Here is a 20,695-nt window from a genome sequence, read left to right as displayed (position 1 = left end):
GAATATTCTTCACTGTTTTTGATAAAGCTGGGCATCTATTGCCAACAAACAAACAAACAAACAAAAAAGCTCACTGCCATGGACATTTGTATTTTTGTGATTATTGGGATTTAGGAGACCTCATCTCTACTCCTTTAATTATTTTCTATTTTTATTCAAGACTATTAAATGTAAAGTGCAGAAGGAGTCCCAAGAACAAAGATTGGAGCCCTAATCTGAGCCAAGGAGTTCAGCTGCCATTTGCTTTTTGTTGCCTCCCATCCCGCATTTCTTAATCTAAAACCATTTTTTTCTCTACCCATACTCAGTAGCATATTATCAGAGTCAGTTCAAAAACTGATGTTTTCCTCCGAGGTTACACCCGTGTGTTAAGAACCCAGTTCCTGAATTGCAGATTTGAGGAGATGATAAATCTTTTTGTGTCAGTTTGGCAACACTTGCTTTTCTCTTTCAGTTGTAGAATTCAACAAAAGAAATACAAAATACTGCCAGTTGATTGTTTCCTCTGTAAAAAGGATTAGTCATCAGTGGTATCCAAGGGCAAATCCCAGTGGGCAGAAGACCATGTCCCTGTAGCTGAATGAGTCTCCCTGCAAAATCAATGTTCCAAACCCATGGGCTGAGTAAGAACAAGTGTAAGAAACCCTTCTAATTGCTGCTTTCTGTGCTCCCAATTCAGCATGTTATGTGAGTGCTGAAATTAATTTACAGACCAAATTATTTTTCTGTATTTTGTTCTTCTATGCAGAAGACAGTGCTTTCAAGCAGCCTTGATTCCCAAGTTTTATTTTCCTTGCGTGGAATGGGATTTCCTGCATGTCTAATCAGTTCTCACCTTCAGAAAGAAGAGCAGATGAAAAGTGACACAAAGCAATTCAATGTGTAAAATATGCATATTTTAATTTAATAAAAGAAAAACAGCAAGGGAGAGAGAGGCTCAGAACAGTAGCCCCTAGAGCTCTAGTAACTTGACAAGCCATGTGAAATAAATATAACATTAGGAATTCCATAAGCGTTCAGGAAAAGAGTGTGCCTTTAGTATGCTCACTTCTAATTATGACTCTGCTTGGAGAAGGTGCTTGAAAGTGGCCCTTTTAAAATTTTTATCCCTTTATTGTTTAGGTTGCACTATTCCAATACTAAAGTGAAAACCTAATTACTGGCAATTTTTGTAGACATTTTCTCCTTAATATTGTTTTGTCATCACTGCAATACTAAATAGTGCCCACATTTAAATTATTTAATAATAAGGCTTGAGTTAGGAGTCTACTGAGAAGAATAAGAGCAGCTTATGTCTCCCTGAGAAAGCAGAAGTTATTGCAACACAAAATCATCATGAATTTGCCTTTCCCACTGATTTCCAACCAAGTGTGGCTGCAACAGCAGGGATGTAATGCATGGAGCCAGTCTGGCAACCACTTATTTATATATGATCCACTCTTGTGTTTTTCTTTTATTAAACATAGATAGTTGATTGTTAATTTTTCAATGTACAGATTTGCTTAGCAGTCTGGCACAGCTATGACTTTTCAAATGGCAACTCCTGACTTTGCAAATTTAAGCCACTTCATATTAAACCTGGAAGATACTCAGTCAAAAAAGATCTCAAAAAACGATGCTTTTTGACTAACATACATTGGGAAGTTTTTTAGTTCATAACAAGAATTTTAATTCCCCCAGAGTTTGGAGGGCTTTGTTTTTTGATTTTTTTCAGTTAAAAATTCTGACCTTTTTTTTTAATCTTTTGTGTGAACATTGGCTTTTAGTATTAAAACATTCCAGAAAACACCATTTTGTTACTGTCTCCAATCAATACAGTATTTCCTATTTCCAATGGAGAACTTGAATGGAGTCACAGTTAATTGCTTTCAATGTATGTAATGCAATTAATAATATCTGATACAGCAGGGCTTAGTACCTCACTTTCTTGTTGTTTCAGAAATTTATTCTGAATTATTTTTTATTTGAATGTCATTAGACATTATCTGGGTTTTGTTTGCTTGTTTGTCTTCTTTTCCAAATAGTTGCATTTACCAACTATCTGGGAAGCCTAAAAGACTGAAAAGATGGCTTATTTTGCTGAAGACCTCTTCCAGAAAGCAGTTGGTGTGATTAGCATGATACTTATTTATTTATTTTATGAAGAGTCTGGATTCCTATTTATTTTCTGCTTTTAAATCATCATGTTTTAGGAACTTCTCCACTAGTTCTTATCAAAAGCAGAGCACATATCTTGTCATTTCCCCATCAATAAAATAAAACAGAAAATAACTGAAATAGGGGGTTGGGGTAGATCGTTTATTGTAAAAAGAAGCTTCAAAATTAAGAACTGTCTGGGAAAAAAAAGGGTGATTCATATTAACCGTTCTTTTTACAAGCTAGTAAACAAGGACATTTTAAAATTTAAGCTTTCAAAAACTGGTGTTTTGTCAAATTTGTGGCAGTCTTGTAACACAGATTCTACTATGTGTGACTTCATTGTTTTTCTTAGTTGAAAAACCAGTTCTGTGCTTTTTTGCAAATAATTCATAGTAAATATAATTCATCCCAACGTGGAAGTCCTTTCTATGGGCCTGGCATACTGGATAACCACAGCGTGAGGTCTCTGCACGTGGTGGATTTCATCAACAGGCAATCCTGGGGATTTCAAATGCTCTGCTCATCTTTGGGTTGCAGAATTCAGCCTTTAATTTGCAATAAAAGGAAAAGGATAGTGTTAGTCCTGTCTAAGAAATGTTTGAGAAGGATGTATATAACAGAACCTCATAAAAGATCATTAACATGTTATTCTCTAGGCAGGTAGGCTGAAGGTAGGCACATCACACAAAAGTTTACATTCTTTTGCCTTTTCAGCAAAACAGACATTGCAGAGCCCTGCAGTCAGCTCCTACACGTAACTTGGACTTTATCACTTCCATTCAGAAGGCTCCATTCAGCATTTCTTCTTCTCCTCAAGTATTGCTGTAAATTACAAACATGAAACTGCCTGTGCTAAGAGATCTAGATAAACTTATTTTTATATGGTTATTACCATAATAGTACTTAACACTTGGAATCTAAGGCTTAATTTTGCTGGACTGTACCCAAAAAGCAAAACCTTTGCCCTATGGACCTTATATTCTCTCTTTTCTTTTTTTTTTTTTTTTTTTTTTTTTTAAGGATACAAGGTTTAGAAATACATGTATTACTGTGAATTTGCAACTGAAACTCTTCTTCCTTTGTTCACCAAGCCCACCTAAAATGTCTCTGTTAACCAGAGGCACTTCTCTGAAGGCTGTGCTGGGATTGTGCAAACCATGGCTGTGCTAGCTGTTCCTTCATTACAAAACCACAGACTTCCTAGAGCCACTTTCTGGAACGTGGCCATGTCTGAATACTGAACACAGTAAAGTGTTAGGTAGCAGGAGATACAGCTTCTGAAAAAAACATCACCAAGTTAAAGATGGAGCCGTGAATGGGCAACAGTTGGGGAAAAAAAAAATCCAGATAACAGCCTGATAGTGTAATATTAAAGTTATCAAGGAAACAAAGAAAATGCTGTAGTCTCCAATCAGAGGCTGTGAGTCTTGGTGCAAATCCCATCTGAATGGTAAGCACAGGAGATGCAGTGACAATTGCTTGTACCAGGGATGATTGTACTAGGGACTAAATTGTATTGCCTTCTTGATTTACTAGATTTGACTTACACATTTTCACACAATGACCTAAAAGAAATATTATACCCCAGAGAAACTTTGAAATTGTTTGTTTAAATTAACTTTCATTTGGATTTATGCTTAATGAAATCTTCAGAGATGCAGACAGTCCCTCTCTAATGAAATGCTGTATCATTGAACCAATGAGCAGGGTTCCCAAACTGTAAGGATTTCTCTCTAAACGAGTGGGCTTTCATAATGTTACACTTGGGTGGCACAAGCAGAGTGCTAGATGATTAGTTTATGGTCTAGATCATTGTATTTTTATTACACTCATAAAAACTGTGTTTCTCCTCATTTTCGTAATGGCTTCAATGAGCTTCATACCTTCCAGAGGCACATTAAATCATTATGTGAGGAAAGAGCTGGTTTGGTGGGGCTAGTTTTAAAGTAAGATACATGTTTTGATTTCTTATCTTAGTGCTGACTAAAAAAGGTGAAACTATGTTAGAATGAATAAAATCTTTATCATCTTCCTTACATAAAAAAAGGTTCCCAGCTGTGGCCTAAAACAAATGCAATTCAAAATAAGATACAAATTATACATCTACATCTGACTAAAAAATAAATTATCTATTAACTTAAAGTATTTTGCTGGGTTTGTGGCATTCTGAGTTTTTAACAGGAGCATGAATGAATTACAGATCGTTTTAGTTAAGTAATCCATTTAAGGGGAAAAAAAAAAGATAAAGATTATGTTTGTGGGCTGCATTCAACTGTATTTTTCCCCCCACTTCTGTTCAGATTTATAAATAACTCTATTCTGAGTAAACCCTAGATTCATTTCTCTAAATAATTATAAGCTGGTTTTAAAAGTTGTTCTAATTATGTTGCAAAATGAGAAAAAAAAAAAAGGAAAGTGCTATTTGTTTTTCTATATGCAAGCCATTCTTAAAAGAGAAGACAACATCATTATCTGTGAATGGAAAACCTTTTTATTTGATATGCAATTAAAAAAAAATAATCCTTGAATTGAATGTATCATCTCATCTTTGCACAGTTTAGACAAAGGCCTTTTTTGTTTACAAAATTTACATGTCAATACAGTTGCTTATAAATATTTCTGTGAAATAAACATAACCCTCCACAAAAAGAGCATTTTATTCTTCATTCAGTAATTTTATATGCTAGCAAAAAGACAATGAAAGTTGTATGCAAATATAACATCAATGTACAGCATAATAATAACAGGTTTTACTGATTATGCTACTTGGTATTAATTCATAGGAGCCTTTTTGTTCAGCCATGGGCTGTGTTTGGAACAGAGATACGCCAGACCAGAGCATCTCTGTTTGTTCTGCTGTTTGTGGGAGATATCCACAGATCCTTTGGTTGAGGATGTGCTGGATTTTTGTATCATAGTCTGTAGCTGGTCTAAATTATTAAGCAACCCTGCTGCTGGTAATGAAGATAGGCTGTTTGCCTCTGTTCCTGCTGTACCTGTGGTTTGTGAGTGCACTGCCTGCAACAAGAGTAGGACTTGTTTCTGCCTCCAGGAAAAAAGGAAAAAAAAAAGAAAAAAAAGATGGGGGGAGAGGGGAAATAAAAGAGGGGGAAGGGGAAATAAAATAAAAAAGGGAGTAAGAGGGAAAGACCAAAAAAATAAGGTAGGAAACAGAAAGGAGAGCAGAAAAGGAAAATGAAATTGAACATAAAAGAGAAGAGGGAAGGGGAGGAAAAAAGAGGACAGAATGGAGAGTTGAAAAAATAGAGACGTAAAACAAAAGAAAGAAGAAAAAAGAAAAGAATGGAGGGGGAAGAAGAAAGCAATGCACTTCTGCAGAAAATCTTTTATAAATGCCTTTTGGAGAGATGATTCTCCATCCAAAATGTTTACTGGAAGAACAGATTTGGTTTGGGTTTTTCCTGCCTTTTCCTGATTTCTGTTGTTCAGATGCAACTTTTATGGTTGTTTCAGCATTGCAGCACTTAAGTAGCTTTTGCTCCATGTCAAACTATAAAAAGACACAGGAGTGAGGACACAAACAGGTTTCAGTGCATACGACTGTAGCTGCTCTATTCTGTTTGGTTTTAAATATCAAATCCTGAATACTTGTGTGTTCTGCAAGCATTGTCCAGTGTTCCCTTTGTGGACCCAGAAGTTTGACAGAAAAGGAGCTGAACATGGTACCAGGAACAAGAAGAGATTTTGTAGAAGACCTGAATTGAAATGGCTGGAAATTCTTTAATATTTCATGGACGCCTGCAAGACATGGTGCCAGTTTATTCAGGGATTTGAAAGCAGCTGCAGAGTAAAAGTGTCTAATGAAAATGAAATAAATTTCCTCTGAATGGAATAAATTTTGATTGTGTGTCTGAGTGCAGTAATTATACATGTCACACAGTAATTAGGCAGTCACAATGTGGCCACGGTGTCTTTCTTTGTCTGCAGATGGTCTGGGAGAACGGCTGTGTGGTTATTGTCATGCTGACACCCCTCGTGGAAAACGGAGTCAAACAGTGCTACCACTATTGGCCAGATGAAGGGTCAAACCTCTACCACATCTATGAGGTACCTAAACCAAATATTTGGTTGCAGATGTGACAGTAAGTGTAGGGGTTGATTTCTTGGAGGGCAAAAAGGGTGTTTCAGCGATCTAACCTGGGGGTCGAACTGAGGGCTCTTAAACACTCTTCGTCTGCCTTTAAGTAGTTTTAGATTTGTGAAAAATTCAAGCACAGTTTTAATAGCAAGGTATTTTCTGCTGAGTAAAAGCTAGTAAACAATGAGCCGAGTATTATAATGAAAAAAGAACAACAATTTTGTTTTCAAACTGTTTTGCAAGTGGTGGATATGTGAAACCGTGTATTTCTATTTTATAGGAAAATAATATTTTTAAACTAGTAAATATTGTCTTAAGAAAACCACATGTATATCTTTGTGGAAAAGCCTCTGTAGTAGCCTTAGTAATTAATGCTATCTATTTTTGCCTCTTACCTCAGTCACAACAATGAATAAATATTTTTATTTTCTGTTTTACATTTCCAGCCCAAAATAGCATACCACCACATTTTTTTGTGATGTAACATTGATAATGGCTGTCAGATGCCAGATTTTTCCAGTTGTCCAGCAGAGCAGAGGAAGAAAATAATACCATGATGCACAATAGCAAGAATGGGAAAACATCAAGAAACAGTTATTTAAACTGAACAAACTTTTTTTCTAAAAAGATAAACTCTGCAAATCAGCTGCAAGTTTATGCTTATTTTTTTACATAGCAGAAGATACTGACTTTTTACTTCTCATGTAAATTTAACTCTGAAATTTTTGAGACTTCTGAGAGTAGCCTAGGAAATGCATTGAAGAGATTTCCCAAGTTGAAAAAGACTGGCAGTCTGACATATTTTCAGTCCATGTCTTTTGTGTTCATGTAAAGTTTCAAATTAGTGATTTTTCCCTTTTGCATTAAAACTCTCAATCAAATAGCAGTGTCATCTAGCCCCTTGCTGACAACTAGAGATAGGTAAATGAATAAATAAATAAAATTCCCAAAGCTGGCCAATTTGCTGATAAAGCTTCTATACAATTCCTTCACCCCAGACAACTTACACCTGCGATCCTGAAGATGTTGCTTGCAACTGAAATTGCTGACCTGCTTTTGTTCCTTCCTGTGGGGTGCAGGTAAACCTTGTTTCTGAGCACATCTGGTGTGAGGATTTCCTGGTGAGGAGCTTCTACCTTAAGAACTTGCAGACGAACGAGACCCGCACAGTGACACAGTTCCATTTCCTCAGCTGGAATGATCAGAGGGTTCCTGCTTCCACAAGGTCACTTCTGGATTTCCGCAGGTAAAGCACAAAGTATGACAGTTCATTTAAGATGATGGAGATCTGAGGAACCACAGTAGTCCTTTTAATACTTCATTTTAAGTACTTCTGGTTTGACAGGGTGTTCCTCAGCCTGTGATGCCACAGTGCTAAACTAACAGAAAAATCTGCACTAGGTTGATGTTTTATTGTCTCACATGTAGATGTTGCCTGGTTTTAAGACATGTTCGTTTCCCAGTTATAGACTGACACCTTTCTTCCCTTTGTACAGCTCTTCAGTGCTTCTGTATTTCTTTGTTTTCCAAGTATTTATCCATTCAGCAACATCCAGGGTTTTTGTGTGCCTCCCCTGTGATCCTGCAGGAGTCTCACAAATATATTATGTAGTATGAGCACGCTTGAAAAAATATCACGATGGAGTCATTTGGCAATAACAGCATTCCCATGGGGACATTTGCTCATAAGGATCAAACAGTGAGGTCTTTAGACTTTCTTTGGCTTCAGGAAGGTGGAAATTTCAGAAAGCAGATGAAAGTGTTGACAAAGCATACTCTCTGGAATTTTAAAGAAAGTCAACATGGCTTTAAAATACAAATATACAAAGGCAAAACCTGTGAAAGTCCTTGCTGCCTTCTCTGATGTTTGCTGTGTCTATCTAAATTTTAATTTGAAAATTAAAGCCATGCATGATAAATACTGGAGCGAAATAATCTTCATTTGATTGCAAACCGTGCTCAGTGCATCGTGTGTAGGTGTTAGCATGTCTCAGCTAATCCACAGCGCTGTGCTTGCGACTAATGAAAAGAATCTCCGGGAGGTTTGGGGAGTTGGTTCTCAATCCGCAAGCGGCCTGTGGGATGGTGTGTTTTCCTCCCTCTTCTGCAATATTATCTGCAACCCCCCAAAGTGATTATAAAGGGGCTCAGTGCTCAAAAGGTCCAAACCTGTTTCTTTCAATAAGTGCTGGGAGCTCTGAGTGACGCCAGTCTCAGGGGAGAAGCTGGCGTGTAGCCAGCAGGAGGTGGCTGCCCAGTTGTCTGGGCAACCTTTTTACCCTTAAAAATTTAAGACTAAATGCCATCCTTCAACATCAGCGTTCCTGTACGTATTGCAAGGCTGGTCAAAGCTGGGGGTCATCTCACAGGGTGCAGGGCAAGTAGGGGAGTACAGCTGTACTGAGTGACTAGGAGCCGTGGCTAGGTAGGGGTGGGGGGATACGCTGCAGTCACAGTGAAAAAGCAAGGGAGGAGGAAGGAAGCACAAGCATAGGATGGAGTTGAAACTGTAATTGAATTTTCAAGGTTTTCTTTTCTGGGTTCAAACCTCAGTGGGATTTTTATACGTTGATTTCCCTTTGGTTTTGGAAATGAGGAAGTTAGCTGTGGTGAATTTCTGGAGTGAAAATTTCAAGTTTCTTCCATGAAGCCATGTCAGGCTGCAGCATGGAGACAACACAGCGTCCAAATTCTGCTCAGTTTGAAGTTAGAGGGAGGCCTGCTAGCAACTCCAGCTAGGCTATGAATGAGCCTGCACAGCCAGGGCAGCTGAACTTCAGAGCACCTCCACTCCACCTTGCTTCAGTAGGAGTTGAGGTCCCTGCGTGAACTGCAGGGTTAGGTCTGCACTGAGTCACAGTTCACATCACCACTGCTTAGAGTGACATTGTGTGAGGGTTAAATGTTGAAGAAGTGTTGCACAATGCTTTGAAAAATTGTAACTAGATGAGAAAAGCAGTGGAGCTGCCATTCTTTCTATTTCAAGCCAGTATGGGAATGAACCTGTTAAGATTTAATTGAATTCTGAGTGTTCATTTAATATGTATTCACAGTCCAGTGTAGGGTACTGTAATCATTTGCTACGTGCAGATTTTGTACAATGAACTCATAATACTGAATGCATAGTAAAATTCCACCTGAAAAGGAATTTTGGCATGCACAATAGCTGGTCTGTGAATCTCAGTTTTCTTGGTCATCCGATGTTGCTGGTTTTTTAATGACAAAAAAACTAATGCACAATTGCTAAAATAATGTGTTTGAAATTCATTTATACAATACGTGTTTTGTACCTGAAACTTCCTGCTTAAAGTACAAACTCTGCTGGACTATGACAGCTGAGTCATAAAGCCCCCAGAATAAATGTCTGACAGTGCTACCATACTCACAGTAGGGTAGTGCTAGGAAGGGGCTGCTCTCATTTCTTTTAATCTCTGTTTTTATGTGCATTCAGTGTGTTTGTATATATATATGGATATGTGTGTATATTTATATATTCACATACATATATGAAATTAAGCATATACATAACCAACCCTCTGTTTTTTATAATTCATCACCAAGAAAAATTGGATTCCCAAAATTACCTTGCCCAGAGTCTGTGGAAATATAGACCTTAAAATTTCTATTGAAGTAAATTTTGCAAGTCTCTTTGAAAACTGAAAGCTTACATTTCTTTTACTGTGTATCAGACAGTGTTTTAGATGATTTTACATTTAGCAGATACATTAAACCTTGCGGAATAATCTATCAGACTTTCGTAATGTAGGTATATAATGCCAAAAAGAGATTATTCTATATATTTTAAAAATCTGTGCAAAAGACAGTCCCTGAGAGGTGAGGCTACTACATAAACCACTGGTCAGTTTTAAATGCTTCTGGAGTCCTAATTTCATTTTGAACAATGGACCAATCATTATTGCTCTGGACTAGCTTGTTAGTCATGCACTGATATGTGTAATTAAATATTTCTTGAGCCCAGAGGGAGCACATTTACACTTTAAAGAGGGACTGCTAAGCTAAAAGATAATTAGCATCACATGTGAGGGCTTTGCTTAAAATATATATCTATTATGCTATCACTTCTCGCTGTGTGCAATGGCATTTACTAACACTGCTCACTTTAAAAATGGACAAATTCTTATTTTGCCAGCTAATTAGCGGTTGCCAGTGTCATTTTTGTGATGTTGCAGCTAGTAATATGAGCCCAGTTGCATAGTCACAAAAGTGATCATTGGAAACTGTGACTCTGCTGCAGGGACAATGTGGGAAACCCCTTTTCTGAGCCTCTAACGACCTCTGACCTTTGCTTGCTGATGGTTTGCATGATGATTTCTTTTTCACTCAATGAGCCAAGGGTTGGTTTGTATTACTAATCATTCTTTCTAAGTTAATTCTTCCTGTATATGTATATATATATATATATAAAATATATATTTTCTTCAACATTCAAGAACTTTGCTTACTGATGAATTTTCAGCTCAGTCTCATTAGCCAAACTTAAGAATGAAATGAGATGTCACTGCATTTCTAAATCTTTTCATAAACTATATATAGACAAAGCTACGAACCAGCTGGATTGAAACCCTTTGTTTTAATGTGTTTTCTGAAACGTGTGATAATGAAAATGTTTGAAACGCCTTCAATAAAAGTGACAAACATAAGGTGTCTTTCCCTAACGTGTCTCTGGCTGTCTGAGTTACTGAGAGGTCTGATTTACTGAGAGGTTTAGATCAAGTTTGTCATTGAAATTGTATTAGGACTTTGGTAGATGGTTAGGCACAACATGCAAATATCATTAGTGGTGCCACACAAGGAACAAAGGAACCACACAAGCAGAAAAGGAAACGGTAAATACCCATCTGTAGTTATTAGCTTTTATTTAATACTTCGAATGCAGAAATGAGTCTAATGCACATGATGGGAAGTGGGGGGAGGATGAGCAGCTGCACGTAATGGAATGTAAACTGACTGTATCTGGTGTTATTTAAAGACATTTCAATATAATTTACTGTTACAATTTTTAAAAAAAAGCCAACAACAAGAAAACAGGTTTTCCATTGTATAAAAGGAGTTGAAGTTCAGATATGACCATCAAGAACTGAATGATTCATTCATATAAAGCCTCTGCTGCCACTTAAGTCATTGAAATTTTGCTTTGGAGTGCCTGTATATAAATGCATTTATGGTCATATAAACAGTTTCTTTAACTTGTGAAGTCATATGCTTCTCAATGACTTACCACATTTCATAGAACATTGTTCTACTGCATTAATTACTTGAATCCAAGGAATATAAATAGAGACATAATGAATCTCCAAATACGATTTACATCAGTAAGCAAAAGTGTAAGATTTGTGAGGAATTCTTATGTTTAAAAAGAATCATTACAATTTAATATTGTTACCAGGTTTCCTAGAATTTAAAATAATAAAAAGCAGAATGTGAAAACACAGTTTCATGGGACATCACCAACATCTCCATAGCCTGTTTGGATTCAGTTCCAGGTATCCTGACTCCCTAACAGATTCAGAAATTTAGGCATCTTCAGGCTACCCTGTAGGCAATGTTTAAAGATATATGCATGTTTTCACAGCACAGATGTTAGTGAATAGATGAACAGCCAAGAACTAAATGATTCAGTAGATTAGCTATGCTTTAAAATTTATAATAACATCATACCACAGTTGACAAATTCTAACAGCTCACTTCAGTCAGCACCCTAGGTAACACCTGGGCTGAGGTGGGGACTGTTAGAGCACCTGGGCCACCCTTGGAACCTACCCTGTGAAATGACTTTAGAGGAGACCTCTTAGTTTCAGTAAACTCAAACATCTGACGAAGGAAATTGAGTGAAAGGTTTTGATTTCTTGAAGCAGTGTTTTCCAATTTTAGCCTTTGTTCAGCTTGCTTTGTTAACATGTGTGGGCATATTTTATGGTTTTTGGGGGGCCTATAACACATGTGACATACAAAATATATCCTAGAGTAGAAGAGAGGGTTTGGAATTTTGTTTTTTGTAAGGCAGCCTAAATAGATTTAAACCAATTTTCGTGGACTCTGTTCTCAGACTGGGTATCTTGCTTTGCTTCAGCATTAGTTAATTCCTTCATTGAGTTTATGTCTCAGCAGACCTGTTCTGTAGCTGTACTTCTATTGTTTGACTTCACATCCATTCTCTTGCCACTAAGAATAACCAGTAAGCTATAGAAGACAAGATTGTGTAAATATTAAATATATAAGATATCTGCACTAGAACCAAAGTGGTAAACCTTATTAATAGTTTTAGTTATTTTTACCATGATAGATTACATTTTAGAATTCTGTGAGAAACATTTCAGGAGATTTGGTATTTGTCTTTCTGGAGAGAACTGCTTTCCAAATCAGCACACATAGTACAATTTATACTGGAACAGCCATTTTTCATTTTGATTTCAGTTTAATGCACCTCAGTATTTCTTTAAGCAAGCTCAGGAACACGAAGTTGACTTTAAAATTAAAGTGTCTCAAGGTAATCTTAGTTTTGGAGAGAGGACATGAGACATTTCAGAAAAGAGATTGTTAATTTTGCTTTGCTGACAGCAATAGTGGGATGTCTACAGCAACAACACAGAAGCAAACTTTAAACAAGATTATGTCTGTAACAACTGCTTGTTATGTTAGGAAATTATTAACCTGACTGTTTCTTTAGACTGCAATATGTGCTTATTCTTATTGCTTATTTTTGACATTTGGCTAAAGAAACAGTGTGTAATATGCTTAATTAATTTTTTTGTATGTGTTTTATTTCAGAAAAGTAAACAAGTGCTACAAGGGTCGCTCTTGTCCAGTAGTTGTTCATTGCAGGCAAGTACAATTTCTAAAACAGCTTTAGAAAGATTTATATGTATAAGAATTTAATACAGATATAAATTAAAGGGCAAATTAAAGAGCTACAAATTAAAGAGCTAACCAGTGAGGTAGGCCAAAGGTATTGTATATAATTAATCTGATTTTTAATGCTAATTAATGCTTAAGATCTATTTTCATAATAAAATTATCCTTTCCTGTGTTTTCATAGCTGCAGTGCCATAAATAACAATGTATGGCCACCCATTCAAATATAAGTAACACTTCAATTTCATAAGTCTCCCTAAAAATGATATTGGATCTTTGCATTCCTTCTCAGTTTAGTATATTTTATTTACACTCAATTTTGGTTTATTTCTTCTTTGATTGCTTTTAGTTACCATAATGACATTTATATTCGGGTTTGCCATTGGAGGCTCTGAGTTATAGGTAGAATATTGCACTTATTTATTGAAGGTATTTGTGTAGATAAGGAAGATAGAAAACCAGCCCTGCTAAGAGGCAAGTTGTTTGATACATGGCACTACACACATTTGTCATGTGGCATTGCATTCAGGAAGCCTGAAAAAAGAAACATTGGATGCAGAATGAAGAGCATTCAAGTTTCTTGCTTTCCTTACTGTGATGGATGAAAATGTGTACCATACACTCAGTAGTTTTTGGTTTTATTAGGCTTGATTGCTGTCTTGTCGCTCATTATTCAAGTTAACTAAGATTGTGTCTTTGTTCCCTTCAAAGACATAGAAAGAAAAAAAATACTAGCTTTACCTCCTTTTCTCCAAGCAGCAACCTAGTAACTAAAAGATAAAAAACTGTCTACACAGACTTAACAAAAATAAAGTTTCATAGCTTGCCTGTAAACAGAATGTATTAAGGTGCTACACACTGTTCTATTGTTTTTCCTTTCATTATATCTATACACAAATTGAGCTATCAATAAAAATAATGCCTTAATTAATAAAGCTACACACCAGTCTAATTGGTCATGCATGCACCTTTGTAAAAAATTTTGGGGAGGGAAAGACAAAAAGCTTTTACTTAAAGTCTTAATTATGTTTGCTAACAGTAGCTCCAAAAGAGCATCATGCTGGCAATTACACGTTGCTCTCTGAAAGGGACACAATCTGCATTCAGATTAAGGAGCTTTCCCCCCTCCCAAGGCTTGGTCTCACATCTCTGAGGAAGGGCAGACAATGCACACAAGTTGAAGCTGTTTCTTAGGCATGACATGATACTATTTTTTCTGATCTTTATAATTAAGGAAAAATTAAAGATTTAAAAAAAAAAAGAAAAAAGAAATCACTCATGATGTATAACAAAGATTTCAGTCCCTCAGGATTCAAATATTTCAGTTCTTGGTCTGATCTCTATGTATGTTTCATTTCCTCTGTGTTTAAATGCAATCTGCAACATATGGGGACCATGCTGGACAATGTTCTGTTCTAGCTAAGTCTGTGGTTCTTGCTGTTATGTACAAGTGACTACAAGCTTATTGTATATACAGCTTTTGAACAGAAATGGTATACTCTTTTAGGGTTACTGCCTTTTCCACTGTTGTTTAAAACACTTGCATTGCAAAAATGCAACTTGGCTTAAAAAAAATCAAAACAAAGCCCTGTTATCCATGCTTGCTAATAGATAATCTTCCAGAAGCAGCTTGTGTTCATTCAGAGCAAGCTTTCTCTTCCCCTCAGTACCCTGCTTTAGCCCCTTGTTCTGCCTTCTCCTCCACAGATGTAACAGTATAACATTAGGGGCAGGTACCTTCATGTTGAGTCTAGATGCACGTTGATAGGTTTTATTTTTTCTTTTTCCCTTTCTGTTGGCAGTGATGGTGCGGGAAGAAGTGGAACCTACATTCTAATTGACATGGTTCTCAATAAAATGGCCAAAGGTGAGAATCGAAAGGCTTGTTACTTCCTCAGTACTGAAAGATGTGCTTGTGTTGCCATGACAACGCGGGGAGCAGTATTCACAGAAAATCTGAGAATAAATTAGAGGCAAATCCTACTCTTTCCTTAACATTCTTAAGTTTTATTTTCATAGCAATTTTAAACAAACTCAAATGCAAACGTTTTGTGAATGAGCAGGTGGGTTTGTGCTGTTGATAAGTATTTGAATTTTTTAATTTATCATTTAAAATAGTCACCACAGGTTTTAGAAAATTATAACCTTGGGGCTGTACCATCCTTATTTAGTGGTTACATGAGTTAGGTCCTGGGCTGCTTCAAGACTTGTCCAGTCCCCTGTCACCTACTCAACCACGATGGTCAAACATGATGAATTTTCTTTTTGTAACTGCCCTTTGCCACCAAGGCACCTAAAAGAGCTGGGACCAGACAGGGACTCATGTGCTGCACAGATTTCTCTCTTAGGAGGAAAACAACTATAGTAGACAGGTCAGAAGTATGAAAATAAATCAGCTGTTCTGTTCACAGATCTGCTACTGTCTGTTCAATATTGAACAATTTATTTAACTTTTCTGTTGCTTTTTTATTATTATTATAAGTGATATACAATTTTATGAAGTGGGAAATCATCCATCATATATATCAACAGTACATATATATATTGTCCTTTCTTTAAAATTAAATCTATATATTATCTAGGGTTTGAGGTTATTTCTTTTACTTTTTATTGATTGGTAAATTGTTCATGGTGGGAAGTACTTGAGATACCCTAAAATAACCTTCGTATGTTAGAACTAAACCAAATTTGTAATGCCAAAACTGTGTTCAAGTGGAAGAAGGGTAAAAGTGGGCATGTAAACCTAAACAATAGTTAAAAAGACATAATATTCAGTTTATGTATTTTAACCCTTCCTTCTGTCCTTGGTTGTGTGTGTATCACAGTTTCCTAGAACTGTATTTTAAGAACAATAGAAATCTTTTGAGGTTGAAAATAAACAAAAATACAGTTATTTGTATTTCTTAAGCTGAGTACTAAAGACACCTTAAACTGACATTATGCACATATGTGCATTTAATGAAAAAGGATTAATTGCAAAAACATACAGTCATTTATACAGAGAAACAATAATTAGTTCTTTGAGTGCTAATCACTTTAAAGTTGTTTCAAATCTTCTAACACAGGCATATTTTTGTATGTAGTTTAAAAATACACTCCATGTTTTGCATCATCAGTTGCATCCTGCACATCCCAGTCCTGTGGGACATACTAGCATCCTGTCCCTTTAGAAAGAAGAGTTTAGCATTCTTTCCTCTCTATATTCTGACTGCTAATATGTCTTGTCAAACAGGGACTCAATTTTGTGCCCACAAGCATCCTGTGGAACTTGCTGCTGATGTTAAAATAAGTTGTGTTTGCCTTCTTAGCACTGTACTCAAAATAATCTTTTCAGTGGGATGAGATTAATTTTTCATGCTCATTGGAAAACAGATCTTCAATCCATGAAGGAATATGGAGATATTTCCAATGTTTGTTACATGCCACGTGGCAACCTAGTCTTTAAAAATAGAAGCAATGGCACATTGTAAAATTAATGCAGACCTTTGTTAGGTATTTGTTCGGCTCATTTCAGTCATCAGCAATGAGAAGCTGCAGTGAAAACTAGATTTAAAGTATATGCAATTTACTCTTATAAAGAAGTAAATGAGAAGTATTTTCTAGCTTGGGGCTTTCAGCCACTTAAGGGAGGGTTGACTTTGTTGTAAAAGCACTGAAGAATGCCATTTATTGACTCCATTGTACCATGTAATGTCAAATTCCATTTTAAGTGTGGGCTTAGCGCTTCACAATGCCGGACAAGTCATGTGAAACTGGTCAGAGAAAGGCGTCACAGGGCTTTTTGGAGATCGGTCACCCCCATTTTGTTCTTGACCTGCTCCCCTCTGCCCGTGGGGGTGTGCGACGCGAAATCCCCTGACCTGGTGCTTTGGCTGGGGTTTAAATGAAAGATCAAAGGGCAGAGCGGGCATCTCAGCCCTGCTGAGGTGGGCCTTTCCCAGGCTGTCACACTGTGCGGCCGCCAAAGGTTTTGTTCGGGCGGGAACCCGGGCCCAGCCTGTGCGGCCGGGGCCCTCTTTGTCTGGCCTGAGAAGCTGGAGGCCCAGGTTGAGGATCCAGTGTTCATCAAATGATCAAAGGGCCTGAAGCCCTGGACATGAAATCTTTCTTTCCATTTCCTTTTCTTAGAGAATGAATTGCACGAGTGGCAAAGAATGCCCTTTCCAAAGCTTTTATGTGGAGTGCGAGGGCTAACTTCAGAGTCCTTCAGCGCTAAACATAAAAATGTAAGTGCACTTTTTCAATCTGGGCCCAGCTGCAAGGCCAGCATCTAGTAACATTTCTTTCAAAAAGGCTTTTAAGGATTAAGGCCTTCAGTCTTTCAAAAAAAAAAAAAAAAAAAAAAAAAAGACTTTTAAGAATAAACTTAGAATAATTTGGGTTTCTTTTTCCACTGTCTGGTTTATTAGAAGGTAGACAATAATGCATTTTTAAATCAAAGTAAATAGAGGAGTACTTAGTTTCAACAGTGGGAAAGTAGAAAGCAATCAATAAATGCCTTGGCTCTTTAGTGGGGTTCTTAATGGGGTAGGTTAAAAAAAAGAGCTCCTTTTTCATTTAATGATTTACTTCCCTGCATTCTCTTAGACAGTTAACTGTAAATGCCTTTGTCATTTACAATTTCTTCTCCTACTGCTCATTGAATTCATGCTAATACTTAGTCTATTAAACAGATTATAAATTCATATCTGCTACTACCTTGCCTATTGCCATCCCTCATGTTATTTTAGACACTGAAAACCACCAGTAAGGAGCCAGTTCCTGAAATTTAAAGCAGGGGAAACGAAACCAAACTTGGGAGGATTTAGCACTTAACACCCATCACATCGGTCTGACAGCCCCAACCCCTCTGAGAAAGCAGGAATGAAATTAAGACAAAACAAAACAAAACACTCCTTTGCAAGACAGTCAAAGTTGTAACCATGGGTAGAAATGGCCCCTTGGTGTCCTTGGGGGGTTGAACTGGTGGGAGGGCAGACGAGGGCTCACAGGGACCACGCAGGAGCACTCAGCAAACACCTCCCCATCCCCAGCTGCCTTTGGGAGCCACAGCCTGTCCCCAGCTTTGCACAGAAGGGCTTCCTCCTGGGTCAGATTTTTAGCAGATTTCTCTGTCTTCCGTGCAGTAAACGTAGTGACCGCATCTGAGCATTCACTCCGTGGAGCTGTATCTTACCAGATACAGGACACTCAGAGAACAACCCTGTCTGTTCACTGCTGTCATTCCTGTGTTATGTCAGCAGAAAGTTTGAAATGCAAGTGTATCATTTTGTCTAGTTGATCCCTAAGCCAGTGCTGCTATTTCTCATGTAGTTTATTACTAGAATTATTTTTCTTTTTAGATTCCCATGCAGTTGCAAGATCCTATACCCATTGCAGTAATAACAAAAATGAAACAGTGTTGAATCTGGCCTTGCAGTAATATATTTAAAAAATATTTAGCATGATTTATTTATGATAACTACTTAACTAGTTACTATTTTTAGGGGAAGGTTACAACGTTAAGACATCACCCCTTCACCGCTCATTTTCCTGACTGATAGTGTAGGGCAAGCTTTAGTTATGAGCAAGAAGTTGGAAGTGATTTCCACGTGTGTTCCATGATTTATATAAATACAGAAAATTATAATGGATTGTTTTCCTAGATAACAATGCTTACTGGGTTTTTGGAAGAGACTGTTTGTCTAAAGGTGATTTCCGCTGAGAATTTCAAAGTTCTTGATGTATTTACATTTTATTTTTTGTTACTAGGGAAGATAAACTGATTTAGATTTAATCTACATGGTATTTTTCCCTCATCCAAAACTCACAGTAACTCTGAGCTGATCAGTTCTTTTTCTTCTTGGTGTGATCTAGAGAAAGGTTGAAAATGTTCTCATTTCTTGTCTTTCCTTGCAGGCTTAATTGTAGTGACTAAAAGTCTGATATAATGCAGAACATTTTTATTGAGTGTTTCTGGCATGAAAAAGAAAAAAAATAGAAATTATGAGTCTTCCCACTTTGATTTTTCTGAACTGAGAGGCTTGGATTGTGTAGATAATAGTTTGATTTCTAGATAATACTCCAGCCAGCAGCTGCTTGGGGTTTGCTGACCATCCATTTTCTTGTGTTTGAACTAGCTGGAAGGAGATGACTCAAAGAGAAGGAGAATATGAATTTTTAAATCCTTTTAAAGTATTGATTTCTGAATTCTAAAACCCAGCAAAAAGATTTGATTTAGCAAAGCCAAACCAATGGTTTTTTCTCTTGCATTCAAAAGCTTGGGTTATAATTGATGAGCACATCAGCTCTGTCCTGATCTGGCTGTGAAGGTTATCTCCCCAAGTCCTTTCCTTGCCCCTGCTATCCTATTGTCTGGGGGTCTTGTGAGTCAGCTCCTGAGCAGATGCAGTTTATACCGTGACATTTTAAGGCAAAACAAAAGATTCCTTAATTCGCCTTCTGACTCATCGTGATCAAATGATTTTGGCTAATCTGAACCCTTGCTGAGGTTTTGCTTATCTGCTGTCTGGATTTAACAATCATAATGAAGTTGTGGGGCTAGCTTCTCTCTGAAAGGATTTTATGAAAGAAAATGCTTGCCCATATTCATGTTAAAATGGATTCAGTCTGCTTATTTTTGAGTCCTTATGCAAAGTCTGAGAAAATTCTATTGTTCGGTTGGGCTGATACAAATCTAGTGCAGTCTATTCTGACATGCTTGTGCTCAACAAGGGGATATTTCTTCAGACCAGGATCCAGCTTCTTCCACAAAAATGAAATTTAAGATACTACTTGTCATACAATGCTTGAGATAATATGTAGTGTAAAAGAGAGATTACTTTCTTTTTTTTTTTTTAATTTTTTCTTTGTACCATTTAATGATGGTATTGGTGGTTTTCTGAGAAAATCTATGGCAGAAAAATTCAGGACTTGAAAATGTTACTGTCCTAAGTTTTAACTGATCGCTTTGCTGGCTGTTGCTATTTGAGAGAAAAAGATGCAGGCTGCTAAAGCCAAAAAACATTAGGTATTACTTTCTGCACTGTTAGGCTATCCATAAGACTGCCTCAGCTAAACATGTAAATCTAAAACACTGCGATTTCAAATTCTGAAAAAAAGTTCTTAAGTGTCCATGTAAACATATCAAGTGTTATAAGGCCAGTTTCTAAATGAGCTGCATTTATGTTTGTAACTTTTATGTAATGAGTTACCCTGGAAACACAATTAGGCAAATAGTGCTCATTCTTGTAGCCTTTCCCAGCAGATAATTAATCACAATGAGAGCTGGGCCCCCAGCTACTTGCAGAAGTGTATAGGGAATGTATAGGACAGTTTTTTACTGTCCAGCTTGTGATGCTCAGAGAGCTCTTGCTATTTATGGGAATTTAAAACAATGTTTGTTTCCTTTGAAACACCTTTTGAGGCATAAAGCTTTTGGTACATTATTGGCACTATAGAGTTATCAATTAATAGTTCATGAAATGAAGATTAAGAAGTAGCATGTTCTGTTGTGAAGTGATTTAGTGACTAGAGGGGAGGTGGTGTTGGTTGATGTTTCCTGCTGTATGTTGTATGCACTGCACTTTCAGATGGTTTTCTTTA

At 36.9% G+C, this 20,695-nt stretch overlaps 1 protein-coding gene across 1 annotated transcript in view; it reads left to right on the top strand.

Moving 5' to 3' along the window:
• PTPRN2 (protein tyrosine phosphatase receptor type N2) overlaps positions 1-20,695 on the top strand; it is a 622,824-nt gene that overhangs the window by 582,086 nt on the left and 20,043 nt on the right. The window contains exons 18-21 of the mRNA XM_071734753.1: positions 6,088-6,207; positions 7,318-7,484; positions 13,028-13,081; positions 14,914-14,978. Coding sequence (XP_071590854.1) covers positions 6,088-6,207; positions 7,318-7,484; positions 13,028-13,081; positions 14,914-14,978 — 406 coding nt within the window. The remainder of the gene's footprint in view (positions 1-6,087; positions 6,208-7,317; positions 7,485-13,027; positions 13,082-14,913; positions 14,979-20,695) is intronic.

This window comes from Heliangelus exortis, chromosome 2, assembly GCF_036169615.1.
Source record: "Heliangelus exortis chromosome 2, bHelExo1.hap1, whole genome shotgun sequence".
Classification (NCBI taxonomy): domain Eukaryota; kingdom Metazoa; phylum Chordata; class Aves; order Apodiformes; family Trochilidae; genus Heliangelus; species Heliangelus exortis.
This window is presented reverse-complemented; position numbering and strand designations above follow the sequence as displayed.